The 15945-nt window shown below is 38.3% G+C and overlaps 2 protein-coding genes across 31 annotated transcripts in view; one reads left to right on the top strand and one right to left on the bottom strand.

Moving 5' to 3' along the window:
- The window catches only part of LOC127509895 (gastrula zinc finger protein XlCGF57.1-like), a 258569-nt gene that overhangs the window by 61236 nt on the left and 181388 nt on the right, over nt 1–15945 (bottom strand). The gene's annotated exons all lie outside the window — the stretch shown is intronic.
- The window catches only part of LOC127509829 (protein NLRC5-like), a 90085-nt gene that overhangs the window by 19613 nt on the left and 54527 nt on the right, over nt 1–15945 (top strand). For 19 of the 21 annotated variants that reach the window (XM_051888848.1, XM_051888845.1, XM_051888836.1 and 16 more), the window contains 17 exons: nt 719–889; nt 1450–1620; nt 1735–1905; nt 2088–2258; nt 2485–2658; nt 3061–3234; nt 3405–3575; nt 3775–3948; nt 4255–4425; nt 5166–5339; nt 5483–5653; nt 5803–5973; nt 6161–6331; nt 6534–6707; nt 9160–9333; nt 10234–10398; nt 10565–10735. In XM_051888848.1, coding sequence (XP_051744808.1) covers nt 719–889; nt 1450–1620; nt 1735–1905; nt 2088–2258; nt 2485–2658; nt 3061–3234; nt 3405–3575; nt 3775–3948; nt 4255–4425; nt 5166–5339; nt 5483–5653; nt 5803–5973; nt 6161–6331; nt 6534–6707; nt 9160–9333; nt 10234–10398; nt 10565–10735 — 2919 coding nt within the window. The remainder of the gene's footprint in view (nt 1–718; nt 890–1449; nt 1621–1734; nt 1906–2087; nt 2259–2484; nt 2659–3060; nt 3235–3404; nt 3576–3774; nt 3949–4254; nt 4426–5165; nt 5340–5482; nt 5654–5802; nt 5974–6160; nt 6332–6533; nt 6708–9159; nt 9334–10233; nt 10399–10564; nt 10736–15945) is intronic. The other 2 variants (XM_051888853.1, XM_051888856.1) reach the window with 2 other exon arrangements.

The raw sequence follows: 15945 nt of genomic DNA on the forward strand, positions 1-15945 counted from the left end.
ATGCATTTCAACATTACAGTTTGGAGTGATCTGTTATCAGAGGGGCAAGTTATGCAATTTCACAAATATACATATACAAATCATGCAGTTAGCTAACAATCTATTAATTTAAACAATGTATTAATTTAAGGCAGAAACAATGGGCTCATTGAAGTAATGATTACATGTGAACAATGATTAGGATATATAGGAAGATTTAATGTTTAGAAGATAAACACTAAAACGTAATTTATCAAAAACCTCAATGAGTAATTAGTAATCACATACCAGATGTATATGAAAGTATATGAAGGTTATTAACCATATTAATTTACTATTTTTAATAGTTAATTATAACCATTATTGATTATTAAGACAATTAAAAACACATCATTAAAATTAAATTCTGCAAATTATAGTGACTTACATCTGTTACATTCTGCTTACATCTATATAGTATGCATCATCATTAGGGTGTATACTGAATTCGATGTCTTAATATCACTGTCATAATACATTTAGCTTGTTAAGCATTTTTTACATTTAGCGTTTTTTATTCAAGCATGTTTGTTTTTATGTAGCAGAATAAGATTAGTTGTATTGGCAATGTAGCTCATCATCCTAGAGTATATGTATTGTTCATCTAAAATAAATAAATGCTTTTTAAAAAAATATTTGTATATAGCAAATCCACTGTTTGTATTAAATTTTACTTTGTGTTCTAAATTATTTCTTGTAGGTTAAACGATTGTAACATAACAGACAAAAGCTGTTCAAGTCTGGCTAAAGCTCTCGAATCAGATAACAATCTGAAAGAGCTGATTATGGACAGTAATAATCTGCAGGATGCAGGAGTGAGGCTGCTCTGCGCTGGACTGAATAGTGTAAAGTGTAAATTGGAGATACTGAGGTAAGTTGTGTGACAGCAGACAACACCATCAGTTAATTAATAGAAATTGTACCGACTAATAAGTTTACTACTTTGTTTCAGAAACAAATATGCTTAATTTACATTTGCTTCAGTTCGACTGATAAGGGGAGTTAATGGTAGTTCACCATAATGAATTCATGAAACCTACAAAATTAAAGTCCAACATAATGAATTCATGAAACCTACAAAATTAAAGTTTTGATTTACTAGTTGTAGATTTAGCTGCTCTGCTTTTTTATGTATTGTAGAAAACACAATTTATTGCATAAGAATTTTTGTGGCAAGTTTAATAAAAAAAAAATGATGAGCAATTAAAATCAGGAAAGATTGTGATAGCCATCTAGCTATATGTTAGCCAATCATGAAATGTGTGAGAAACAAATTATGAGACGGTAACTGAGGCCAGATAGTAAGAGCTGTGCAGTAAATCCCACTCTCCTGGCCCTGTGGTGGTTGCAATTGTCCTTGCTAGCACACATGCCTTCAATGCTGGTGAAGTTGGTTTGAATTGAATACATTGACAAACTTTTTTTTTTCAGGCTCAGTAAGTGTGATCTAACAGAGGAAAGCTGTTCAGCTCTGGCTTCAGTTCTCAATTCAGACTCCAGCAGTCTGAAGCATCTTGATCTGAGCAATAATAATCTGAAGGATTCAGGAGTGAAGTTTCTCTCTGATGGACTGAAAGAAAATTGTAAACTAGAGAAACTAAAGTGAGTTGATGTCTAAAATATTAATGTTAGATTCTAACTCTACTGTGTCCAAAACTGGCATTTTATTTTTCTCTATATTCAGTGACCAATTTTTGATTGAAATCTCTTCTCTAGACTCTCTAACTGTAATGTAACTGAAGAAGGGTATAAAGCTCTGGCTTCAGCTCTGAAATTGAACCCTTCACACCTGATAAAGCTGGAACTCAGGGGAAATGACCCTGGACTATCAGGAGTAGAGCATCTCCTTGATGTACTACAGAAACCAGATTGTAAACTAAAAATAAGGTGATGTGATGAAATAATACAAATGAATGTGCAGAAGAATTACTTGGTCAAAGTACTGTATCTATTATTTCAATAAAAGTAAATTCAAGATTAACCATTTCACACTTTTCCCATTAGAATCAAATGATACATCAAGTTTAGTTGAGAAATAAATTCACTTTGGTTCAATTTCCCTTCTGCAGGTTTTTGAGTACTGAAGCAGAGAAAGTCTTTCAGAAACTGACTGATGTTCTGGGTAAAAACCTGTTACTCCTGAGAGAGCTGAATCTGAATGAATGTCAACTGGGATATTCAGAATTGAAGAAACTTGTTCCTGTACTGGAAGATAAACACTGTAAACTCAACACAATGATGTAAGTTGTATCATTATAATGACAAGTTTAAGGACTTTTAAACCTGCATTTTATTTATTACATGGAAAGAGTTCTGAATGAATTACCATATGATGCTTTTGTGCTGCCACCATCATTATCATCAATTGTCACTTACAGTAGTTTGTGTAATAAAAGTAACAGTAAAAGTAGTATCTTACACATCATTACTTATGTAATACTGAAATTTATTTTTCTCTTTATACAGTCTGAATGACTCCTTTATAACAGAAGAAGATTGTCGTGCTTTAGCTGCAGCTTTGAATTTAAATCCTTCAAATCTGAAAGAGCTGGATCTAAGTCGAAGTATTCTCAAAGACTCAGGAATGAAGATTCTCTCGTCTCTGTTTTCAAATGTAGAATGCAGACTGGAAAAGCTGAAGTAAGTAATCTCAGACAGGTTTGTTCAATTTTTTGCAAGATCATGTTAAGTAAATGGAAAGTTAAAGAAGTTGATCCAAATTATTAAGCAAGTCACAGTTTCCATGCAATATGGGGTGAAGAAGGATCAATTTAAAGATGAAAGGCCTGAAACAATGCAATATCTTGCAAAATGCATAAAACAATGTGAAAAGTTTCAAATGTTGGTATGTGTACTATTTGGCAGGTACTATATTCAGCAGTTAATGCATTGGTGCACAATATGCATAGAAATGTTATACAACTATTGATAAACATATTGATCTCTTTGAGGTGCTGGACATTATAAATCTCCTAATGGTGTAATGCTGATAATGATATATTGCTTTTATCAAATGAGTAATTGATTAGTTTTATTATTTAGACTTTCAGACTGTAGCATCACAGAAGAAGGTTATAAAACTCTGGCTTCAGCTCTGAGATCAAACCCTTCACACCTTATAGAGCTGGATCTCACAGGAAATGATCCTGGACAATCAGGAGTGAAGGAGCTCAATGATTTACTACAGATTCCAAACTGTCAACTGAAAACACTGAGGTGAGACACAATGAAATAATACAAAAATTATGCAGGTAAATTATTTCTAGAAATATTATTTAACTAACACTGTTGGATCAAAATAACTTCAGGAATTTTTTTTACACTTTTTCTCTTCAGAATCGAATGCTGTTTTTCATTACACATTTAATTCATCCTCCCTTCTGCAGGTTTTTGAGTCCTGCTGCAGATGAAGCCTGTCAATATGTAAACAGAGTTGTGGGTAAAAACCCGTTACTCCTGAATGAGCTGAATCTGAGTGGACATAAACTAGAGGACTCAAATGTGAAGCAGCTTGCTGTTTTACTGGAAGATAAACACTGTAAACTCAACATACTTCAGTGAGTATTTTATATTGTTAAAGACTCAACTATTAATCAAACTAATAATAAAACTATTTAATTATTTTCAGAGTCTAATCAAATACTACTGTTGTTCTTTAAAGTTGAGGGGTTTGAGGGGTTATTAGATGAACCATCATATAGATTTATCTAAGACAAATTGACAAATATGTCCTGTCTTTGTTTTCTTTTTCTGCAGGCTGAGTAATAACAGTGTTGCAGAAGAAGGTTGTGCTGCTCTGACTTCAGCATTTAATTCAAACCCTTCAAACCTGATAGAGCTGGACCTGAGTGGAAATAAACTCGGAAACTCAGGAATAGTGAAGATCTGTCCTCTTTTAAAAAATACACAATGCAGATTGGAGAAACTCAAGTGTGTATTTTTATGCATAAGTATTTCTGATTGTAATATACATTTGTAAATGTCCCTTTCTGTCAAAATAACTGAAAATAAAAACTACTGCAACTTAAATTTCAGTTTAACTGTTTTGCATCTCTTTTTATCCCTATTTGGACAGTTTGACTTTTTACATGTCACTTATTTTAAATATCATAAAAAATATGTAACTGAATAAATTATCTAAATGTGGTTAAGTTAATGTTGTCCCAGGTACTTTGTTAGAATGCATTTCTAATCTTTTTCCAAACAAAGAATAAACAACTTACTTTTGTTTTACAGACTTTCAGACTGCAGTGTCACAGAAGAAGGTTATAAAGCTTTGGCTTCAGCTCTGAGATCAAATTCTTCACACCTGATAGAGCTGGATCTCACAGGAAATGATCCTGGACAATCAGGAGTGAAGCAGCTCCTTAATGTACTTCAGAAACCAGGCTGTAAACTGACACTGAGGTAAGTCTCCTAAAATGATAAAAATTATACATTTCAGTTGTTTGGATGGACACTATAAAGACCAAATATTTAAATATTTATTAAAATTGCAAAAATAAAAAATCTTTTCATCACATACAATATGAAAAATTAAAACTTGCAGGAACATGTTTTTTTTTTTTTTTGCATAAGCCATAAACTTTTAAAGTTTAATCACACTTTAAGCGCACCAATTAAATCTGTGTACGAACCTTGAACACTGTCTGTCCACTTAAATATGCTTAAAATCAATGTTTTTTTTTACACAATTGTAATAAACATTTAAAGTGGTGTAGAATAATTTCATATCTTACTACTGAACATTACAACTTAATGTAATATTTCTGTGTAAATAGCCAAAATAATAATATATCTAATGACTATAATAACAATGTATAACCTCACATCTAACAACAGTTATAAATTAGTAATTTTTTAAAAACTAACACAAAAAAGTTTCTTCCATTAATTTTTTTCTTCTTTTTTTTTTTTTTTCTCGGATCATAAAAATAATACCTAAAAAGAATGTTGCTGGAATTTAAAAAAGTTTTCCAAAAGAATCATAATGAAAATATTTCACTAATTCACAAACCACACAATATGTACATTAGCTGGACCCATTAAAGAGGAATGGCGCTGCAAAAAGCATACAATTTTAAGATTATGCGATATAAATTTATAATCTAATTTGTTTTTTCTAATTTATAATCTAATTTGTTAAGATTTTTGAAAACTGCTGCTGCAGAGGAAGCATGTGACTATCTCAGTGGAGTTGTGGGTACAAATCCATTATTACTGACAAAACTGGATCTTAGTAAAGCTAAATTAGGAGATCTGGATGGAGAGAAGCTCTCTGCTCTTTTGATGGACTCTCATAGCAAAGTGGAGATAATGACGTGAGTCAACATTATTTATACATAATAACATCTCTTTATTATAAAAGACTATCAGTCACATGTATGAGCAGATATAAAGACCTGTAGACTTGATGGGTGTTGAATATGTGCTGAATAATAAATTATGGTGTTTTTGTGTTTAGACTGAATAATTGTGAGCTGACTGAGAAAAGCTGTTCAGTTCTAGCTACTGTTCTCTCCTCCAAAACCATTCTGAAAGAGCTAAACCTGAACAACAGCTGTCTGCTGGACTCAGGAGTCAAAGAGATCTGTGAGGGACTGAAGAATCCTGTGTGTAAGCTGAAGATACTCAAGTGAGTACATCTCACCATCAGCTACACTCAGCAGCACAGCAATTACATGATATTTAGACATGTGGTGATGTACAAAATTCTATGCAAAGTAAGCATAGGTAACAGTACTGTAACATATCTTCATTATTGATGTGTTTTATTATTATCAGGCTCAGTAAGTGTGATCTAACAGAGGAAAGCTGTTTGGCTATTGCTTCAGTTCTTAGTTCAGACTCTAGCAGTTTGAAGGATCTTGATCTGAGTGATAATAATCTGAAGGATTCAGGAGTGAAGTTGCTCTCTGATGGACTGAAGGAGAATTGTAAACTGGAGAATCTCAGGTGAGTTGATGTCAGACATATTAAAGGTTGTTGGGGCTTCTGTTTGTCTTCATATTCAGCCATTTTTTTTATTCATTTGTACAAGGAACGAAATGAATTAGCTCTTTCATTTTTAGGCTATTAATGTTAAGACATTTCTTGAATAACTGAATGATCGTCTGAATGTTACTTTTCCTTCCTGTTCTAGACTTTCAGGCTGCAGTATCACAGAAGAAGGTTATAAATCTCTGGCTTCAGCTCTGAGATCAAACCCTTCACATCTGATAGAGCTGGATCTCAGAGGAAATGATCCTGGACAATCAGGAGTGAAGGAGCTCAGTGATTTACTACAGGATCCAAACTGTAAACTAACTATGAGGTAAGGCTTGATGAAATCATACAAATTAAATATGCAAGTGAAATATTTATAGAAATATTTTTATTTTTAAAAATACATGTTGTTGCATCAAAGATAACGTGATTTCAAAATTGAGTTTTTTTAAGTCATGTCTTCTATATCATCCATTATACATTGAGAGGTGAGAACTGAATTCAATCCTGCTTCAACTTCACTTCTGCAGGTTTTTGAATTCAGATGAAGCAGATGAAGCCTGTAAGTTTTTGACTAGAGATCTGAGTAAAAATCCGTTACTCCTGAGAGAGCTGAATGTGAGTGACTATAAATTGGACTTAAAGAAAGTGAAGCAGCTCGCTGCTCTACTGGTGGATAAACACTGTAAACTAAACATAATTCAGTGAGTATATATATGGTTTTATATTTTTTGCTGTAAAGCATCTTTGTAAAATGTCTTTAAAATGTAAAATTTGTTTTAACAAATTAAATGAATACTATATGTATTCATTTAGCAGATTTTTTGGTAACACTATAATAACTGCACACTATGAAGAATTAGTTAAGCATTAGTAAACAGTCAATTCATCATTTTTAAAGCATTAATAGACATTAATATGCAGTTTATAAATACACCTATAAATGCTTTGTTCTTGATTTATAAGCATATCTATAATGTGTTTAATATTTTCATACTTTATTAATGATCAATTTATCATTTCTAAATTAAGTATTACATTATTTACAAACCAGTTTTTAGGAGTTGTCAGTGGTTCATAAGATCATTTAGGAAATGTAAATAAATGATTAATAAACTATTTAAACATACATTTATACATTTCATTATTTAGACATATAGTAATAGTTACTCAGCGTGTTAATAAATGCTTTATTAATACATATTCCTACTGTAATTCATGATTAATTCAGGTAGTTATAAAACATTTAGAAGTGGTCAGTTAACTATTTTTGTGAGCTCATCTAAAGTGAGGACTATTCATGCCTCGTAAAGCTTTACAAAGGAGATTTAAAGGCTCATTTATTTTCTGCACTGCTGTTCTCTAATGTTTTAAAGTTAGTACTGAGGTAGTTTTGACACTGTGAAATATTTTATTACATTATTATTGTTTTATAAAAACATTATTTGTTGTATTTTGGCGCTCCTGTAATCCAGTGTTGGCACTGGTACATTTTTATTCAGCAGTGTTTACACTTTACAGAAATTTATTTTTATATCAGATTGCAAAAGCTTAGTTTCATTTTACTGCACAATTACATTTTCTGGAGGAGTACAGGGATTTTTATTTTCTGTGAAATTGCAGAGATTTACTTTTAATTTTATATCAATTTACCCATCGTAAAGTTTCATTTTTTTCCTTGAAATAAATATTTCTATGTTCTGTATCCTTTAAATCTCCTTTATAAAAGCTTTATGAGGCATAAATAGTCCTCACTTTAGATGGGCTCACAAAAATGACAACTACTAAATGTTTTATAACTACCTGAATTAATCATGAATTACAGTAGGAACATGTGATAATAAAGCATTTATTAACACGCTAACTATTACTATATGTCTAAATAATATGATGCATAAATGTACATTTAAATTGTTTATTAATCATTTACTTACACTTTATAAATGATCTTATGAACCATTGACAACTCCTAAATAACTGGTTTGTAAATAATGAAATACGTAATTTAGAAATGATAAATTGATCATTATTAAAATATGAAAATACATTTATTAAACACATTATAGATATACTTATAAATCAAGTCAAAGCATTTATAGGTGTATTTATAAACTGCTTACTAATGTCTATTAATGCTTTATAAATGATGAACTAACTATTTACTAATGCTTAATGCTTCATAGCGTGAGTTATTCTGAAGTGTTACCAATTTTTATTTTTTTATTTTTATGCAGAACAACTTACAAATAACAATATGGCCTCATACTTGAAACTTTGTAAATATGAGTAAATTCAGAGTACTTTGCACATAAGATGAATTTTCTTAAAAATTAAAAATTACTCCAGATTCACAAATGCTTCAAAAACCTCAGACTTGATAGTTATACTTTTGAGTATGTTAATAAAATCCAATCATTTGTATCCGTATTAGCATAATCCTCACAAATGCAAAAGATACTAATTAGACATAAGCCTAATAAAAACATTCAATGAAAACTTTACATTTCACATTTAACTTAATGGTTAACTAATATATTTTATTATATGAAATTCCTGAACACAGTTTCAGGTGCAGTGAACTCATCTAATGTTTAAATTTAAATCCCGGAGCCTAAGCAGCCTCTCACTTTACTCCAGCGTCAGCTGTTTTGGCATTCTTGCACCTCCTCAACTCCACTAATGTAATAGAAGTATATCACAATCCATGTTTATCTTCCAAGTACTAATAGTCTCTGAGGATCAGAGCTTGAGTTGAAGCTGCTTCCTTTAGCTACTCCACTGCAGACAGCTAGCCAGAAACAAAAGGTATGGCTTAATAACTGAAAGATTGCCTATAATGCAGTGCCATCAGTTTGTCTGAAAGAACACAACATTTTGGATGTTTTACACATCATTTACATGTGTTTGGAAGCAGGTGTAGTTTTTTTTTTTTTTTTTGTACCAGCTAACATTTTGAAAATTCAAACACTTTCATGAATCCAAAATTTTACTTCTAACTGGGTTTATAAATGATTTACCCCAAAATCAATTCTGCTCATTTTTATAAATGAGGCCCAGTGCTATCAGAAGCAGTTAAGGATGTCATTGCTGTTCATTAAAGTAGGTCTTGAGATAAATTCAAGAAAGTTTTCATGTCTTTGTTTTCTTTCTCTTCAGGCTGAATAATAACGGCATTACAGCAGATGGTTGTGCTGCTCTGACTTCAGCATTAATTTCAAACCCATCAAACCTGACAGAGCTGGATCTGAGTGGAAATAAACTAGGAAAATCAGGAGTGGAGCATATCTGTCATCTGCTGGCAAATATGCAATGCACATTGAAGAAACTAAAGTGTGTATTTTCATTTATCTACATTATTGTATGTTAAAGGGAACCTATTATGCTCTTTTTTAATTGTGCATTTCCTTTAGTGTGTAATACAGCTGTTTGTGCGTGTAAACAATCTGTAAAGCACAAAATCCATGCCAATGTGAGTTATCCAAAAGAAAACACCTGCCTTTAATGCCTCATTTACATGGAGTTCAAAGGTGAAGGAACTTAGTGTTTAAAGTTTATTTTTAACACTATTCCACAGCAGTACAACTGTAACTTTGTTGTGTTCTTACCATTTTTCTAATGACCGCTTCCTGAAAAGTGCAGGTCCATATGACCTAAAAAAAAACCTTAGCAGCATTCATCTAAAAAGCTTGTCCAGATCTGAAAATTCAACTCATCAACTTACAGTGTAATGCTAATTGCTGTCCATTGTCAATTGCACTTGTTCCTGTTGCATGTCCTTAATCTGGCAACCTACATTAGTGGGATTCAACTATACAGATTTTAACCACTAGCTGGCAATATTACACAATACTCTTTTAAATATTACGGATTGCGAAATTCCAACGAAGCCATAGTTACTTTATTATAATTAATATACAATTTTTATTATTATTAATAATATTTTATATTAGTTTTTTTCCTTTTCATACTTTATATCTGTTAATGTTTATTTTAATTCAGGGAGCAAAAAATGTTTTTAAAGCTAATAACTCTGAATTAAGAACATATTATGAAGGCATTTTTTTCCTATGGCTGATTGTAAATGAAGGCACAAAGGCACATTTTGTAACTTTTTACGACATATATTTAGGTTTTAATTTTTATTTGAAAATGACATTTTATTTTGTGCATGTGTATTTTGTTTAGTGTAGAACATGCAGTACTTAACATAAACCTTTTTTTTATTTACAGACTTTCATACTGTAGTATCACTGGAGAAAGTTACAAAACCTTGGTTTCAGTTCTGGAATCAATCCCTTTATCACACCTGATAGAGCTGGATCTCACAGGAAATTACCCGGGACGATTTGGACTAAATTGGCTCTTTAAATTACTAGGGCATGGAATGACCATCAGGTAATAAAAGTATTCAAATGTTTCAAAAGACACAGACATCGAGGTGCAGTTATCAGTTATCATGACTTCGTTACTACACTGGACCCATGATAAGGATAGGAGTTGCAAAGGGTCGAAAATACATAGAACAATTATCTAATCTAAAATACTCTTCGAATTTCTGTAGCTTTTTGAGTCCTGCTGCAAAGGAAGCGTGTGAGTATCTCACTAATGTTCTGGGTACAAATCCATTACTACTGCAAGAACTGGATCTGAGCAGTATTAAACTAGGAGACATGGATTGGGAGAAAATCTCTGCTCTTTTGGTGGACTCGCATTGCATAGTGGAGAAAATAAAGTAAGTGATTATGATTTTATTATATACATTATTACATTATAAATTCTCTGTTAATGTGTGCAGGGTTTGTACAAGGTGCTTAAAGTGCTTGAAGTGCTTGAAGTACTTGAATTTGACTTTCTGAAATTCAAGGCCCTGGAAAACATTCAAAATAGTGATATTCCTGAAAAGGTTCTTGAAAAGTGCTTGAATTATTGGAAGACGATGTATATATGAAATAAGTGTTTAATTTTTTCAATAAACAAAATCTTTAACACAAAATTAACGCTGCAGCCCGTCTGATATAGACCGTGTGTAGCCCCGCCTCTTCTCAGCGCTGCACTAGTTATCTTCTGTCTTCCGGTTTGTATTTCCAGTATTTATGAATGGACCACTCATTTTAAAATCTTCCCAAGTGGGCCTACTGAGATTTGAGACATCTGTTTTAAACATTACAATGCTCATGATAACTTTAGTTAACTCAACAATAAGTAAGTCCACTTCACCAGCTAATTACTCTGTGATAATGATGCCATTAGCTATGGTTTGTCCTGTATAGAAAATTACGAGGAAGCCTCTGTCACATTTTGTGCTCCCTCCGGCTGTCGACAAAACTCAGACAGGCAGTCACATGCTCAGAGATACCCCTTTTCCACTGACCAGTGTCCCTTCTCAAACCATTCGATAGTGATGCGAGGATTGTGGTTAGATCCGCGGATACTGCAGCCAAGTAATAAAAAATAACATTCCAGTTAATTGCGGGTGGATGAGAGATAAATCATTAATGTGTTGATTTTAATAAAAACATGTAACTCTCATTTCAATGTAAGATGCAACGGACGTGCGTTCACTCTTTTACTTTCATTTTAAACTGAACACATTTCTTTTCAGAGAAAACCAATCAAGGAAATCATGTGCCTAGAGCATCTCCTAGTGGTCATTATATAAAACACAAAGGAAAGAAGAAAAAGAAGCCAAAGAAGAACTTTTATTTTGAATTTATAATCAGCCTACTTTTGTGTGATATGTTACCATATTATCATGCTTAACACTGAGATTTTGAATAATCGTAATGTAATGATCAGGTGCAGATATCTAAATAAGAGAATGTCATCGGGCGTAACCATGAAAAGTAATCCTGTGTTTTCTAACCAAGTTTTTCAATGGAAGCAAAAAACAGGACCTAAGACAGATCCTTGTGGCACTCCGTACTTGTTAGCTCTGACTTGTTAGATCTAACAGTTGGATGGATAATATCTTAACCATCCTAATGCTTGTCCATGAATAACGTCTCGGTTACAAAGGTAACCCTCGTTCCCTGAAGGAGGGAACGGAGACGTACGTCGGACAGACCGACGAATAGGAATCTCGCTAGAGAGGCCAATCTACTTCGAGTGTAACTACAACGAGCCAATGCACATTGGCATGCAATCATATGCATCAGCTGCTCGCCTCGCAGCGCGGGTATATAACGAGCAGCAGGTGCGTTGCATCTTCAGGTTTTCGCTGAGGAGCCGAACCGGATAGGCGGCAGCATCAGCGGGGTACAGCGACTGTGGCGACGGGACGTACGTCTCCGTTCCCTCCTTCAGGGAACGAGGGTTACTTTTGTAACCGAGACGTTCCCATTCAGTCGGTCACGTTCGACGTACGTCGGACAGACCGACGAATAGGAATCCCTACCAAAGTGCCACAGGGGCTGCCCTCTTCCAGCGCTCTGCTGTAAGCCACCTGAACCCCCTTGCCTACGGACGGTGGGACAGGGCTAACACAGAGAGTGTCGATCACTGCTGTTCCCCAAAACCCATTCAGTGAGACTATTGGATAACGCTGGGAAAGCGTACCCTTCCGCTGGGAAAGGAACGCTGCGGAAGCCACATCCTTCCCGAAGGAGTTAAGTGGAGAAGAACATATGGACTAACCCGTAGGCTGTACTACATATGGAAGAACTGGGGTGACTCCAACTCGATGAGAGGTGGGTTCTCCCAGAGAGAAAGACACGGGCTTCGTTTAGGAGCAACCGTGGAACTAGACATATGGGATCCCAGTAGGGTCACACATATGGTACCCAGCCTAAACCCGGTTCTCAAGGATACAACGGAGTATAGGCCTAGCGCCAGACGCTCCGCCACGTCGGCTGCCGAAGGGAGATCGGAGGACTCAACAGGGTCTGCCTTGTAGGGACTCTCTGGAGAAAAAAGCGCATGTAAGCACAGCAAGCCGACACTAAGCCGGGGCCTCTCCGTGCCTCTGACCTTAGGTGAGAACACGGGAGGAGACCGGCTCGACACGAAGGCTATAGAACCTAGCGAACGTGTTAGGTGTCGCCCAGCCCGCAGCTCTACAGATGTCTGTTAGCGAGGCGCCACGAGCCAGCGCCCAGGAAGATGCGACGCCTCTCGTGGAGTGCGCATGCGACCTGAGCGGGCAGGGCACGCCCTGAGCTTGGTAAGCCAGGGCGATGGCATCCACTATCCAGTGGGCCATCCTCTGCTTGGAGACAGCCTTTCCCTTCTGCTGGCCTCCGTAACAGACAAGAGCTGGTCTGAGGTCCTGAAGCTTTGAGTTCTGTCTATGTACAGTCGCAAAGCGCGAACTGGACAGAGCAAAGCCAGGGCTGGGTCTGCCTCCTCCGGGGGCAGCGCTTGCAGGCTCACTACCTGGTCCCTGAAGGGAGTGGTAGGAACCTTGGGCACATAGCCAGGCTGGGGTCTCAGTACCACGTGGCTGTCACCCGGCCCGAACTCTAGGCACGATTCGTCGACCGAAAAAGACTGCAGGTCCCCTACCCTCTTGATGGAGGCCAAAGCAACCAGCAGCAAAGTCTTCATAGACAGAGTCTTTAAGTCTGCTGATTGCAAGGGCTCAAAGGGAGCAATCTGAAGTGCTCTCAGCACCAGAGCAAGGTCCCAAGAGGGTATGGAGGGAGGACGAGGAGGATTTAACCGCCTCGCCCCCCTAAGGAACCTGACGACCAGGTCGTGCTGACCAACAAATTTGCCATCTATGTGGTCATGATATGCGGAGATAGCAGCAGTATGGACTTTGAGGGTGGAGGGGGACAGCCTACGCTCCAACCCCTGCTGCAAGAAGGAAAGCACGACACCGATCGAGCATCTTCGGGGGTCCTCTCGACGAGAAGAACACCACTCGACGAACAGGTTCCACTTCAAGGCGTAAGCCCGTCTTGTAGACGGTGCACGTGCCGAAGTGATGGTGTTAAGTACCTCGGGGGGTAAGTCACCTAGAACCTCCGCGTCCCATCCAGGGACCAGACATGGAGTTTCCAGAGGTCTGGACGTGGGTGCCAGAGAGTGCCCCGTCTCTGAGAAAGAAGGTCCTTCCTCAGAGGAAAGGGCCAGGGAGGGGCTATCGCGAGGAGTGAGAGTTCTGGAAACCAGGTCCGGTTGGGCCAATAGGGCGCAACTAGCAGGACCTGCTCCTCGTCCTCCCTGACTTTGCACAGGGTCTGTGCAAGTAGGGTCACTGGGGGAAACGCATATTTGCGAAGGCCCCGGGGCCAGCTGAGCACCAGTGCGTCTGTTCCGAGTGTTCCCCGGACAGGGAGTAAAACAACCGGCAATGGGAGATTTCTGGTGAGGCAAACAGGTCTACCTGAGCCTCTCCGAACTCTCTCCAAATCAGCTGGACCACCTGGGGGTGGAGTCGCCACTCTCCTGGCCGTGCAGCTCGTGATAGCTTGTCGGCCACACGGTTGAGCACACCGGGAATATGAATGGCACGAAGCGACCTCAGATGCTTCTGACTCCAGAGGAGGAGATGGCGGGCGAGTTGCGACATGTGACGGGAGCGTAGACCACCTTGACGGTTGATGTACGCAACGGTCGCAGTGTTGTCCGTACGGACCAGTACATGCTTGCCCCGTAGCGGCCCTTTGAGGCGGCTCAGGGCAAGGCGTACCGCTAGCAACTCGAGGCAGTTGATGTGCCAATGCAGATGGGGGCCCGTCCAACCCCTGACACTGCATGCCCGTTGTACGTGGCACCCCAGCCTGTGGCAGAGGCATCTGTGAATACCACAACATGCCGGGACACCTGCTCTAGGGGTACTCCAGCCCGAAGAAACAAGGGGTCCGACCACGGGCTGAAGGTTTGGCGACACTCCTGAGTGATTGCCACCCGGAACGTGCCGCGTTGCCACGCCCATCTCGGGACCCGGCCGTGGAGCCAGTGTTGAAGCGGTCTCATATGAAGCAGACCGAGCGGGGTTACTGCCGCTGCGGCTGCCATATGCCCCAGGAGCCTCTGAAAAAATTTCAGTGGAACCGCTGTCCTGCCGTTGAACATATTCAGGCAGTTTAACACCGACTGAGAACGTTCCTCTGTGAGGCGTGCTATCTGTTCGACCGAATCCAACTCCATACCGAGAAAAGAGATCCTCTGCACCGGGGCGAGTTTGCTCTTTTCCCAGTTGACCTGAAGACCCAACTGGCTGAGGTGTCTGAGCACCAAATCCCTGTGTTCGCACCACTGATCCCGGGACTGTGCCAGAATGAGCCAGTCGTCGAGATAGTTAAGGATGCGAACACCCTGTTCTCTCATGGGAACAAGGGCTCCCTCCACGAGCTTCGTGAAGACGCAGGGAGACAGGGCCAGCCCGAAGGGTAGGACTCTGTACTGATATGCTCGACCTTCGAACGCAAAGCGCAGGAATGGCCTGTGACGCGGAAGAATCAAAACATGAAAGTACGCGTCCTTCAGGTCGATCGCTGCAAACCAATCCTGGGGACGGATGCACTCGAAAATGCGTTTCTACGTGAGCATTTTGAACGGTAGCTTGTGAAGGCTCCGATTCAAAACTCGCAGATCCAGGATCGGCCCCACCCATCTCTGGGTCACCCGTCTCAGGGGTGATCTTTCACTAACCACTTAAACAGTAGCAGAGACGGGAGGTGTCATCTTCCTGCAGCGGACACAGTAGAGCAGACTGGGCCGGAGTTGTTTTTTTTTTTTTTTTTTATTCTGCAGGGGACGACACCCTTGGCGACGAGCAGACTGAGGGCCCACGAGGAACTCAATGGTTTGTCGGGGGAGGCACCCCGGTCTGCCACTAACTGAGGAGAACTGCTGGGCTCAGTCCCCGACAGTGTCACCGAAAAGGCCACCTTGTGAGATGGGAGTGTCGAGAAAGCGTTTAGCTTGACGACCTCTTGCACCTCAGCAAGGTAAGCCAGGGGGGCGCTTCTGGACCACTGAGGTGGACATCGTCTG

This window comes from Ctenopharyngodon idella, chromosome 3 (genome assembly GCF_019924925.1).
Source record: "Ctenopharyngodon idella isolate HZGC_01 chromosome 3, HZGC01, whole genome shotgun sequence".
Lineage (NCBI taxonomy): Eukaryota > Metazoa > Chordata > Actinopteri > Cypriniformes > Xenocyprididae > Ctenopharyngodon > Ctenopharyngodon idella.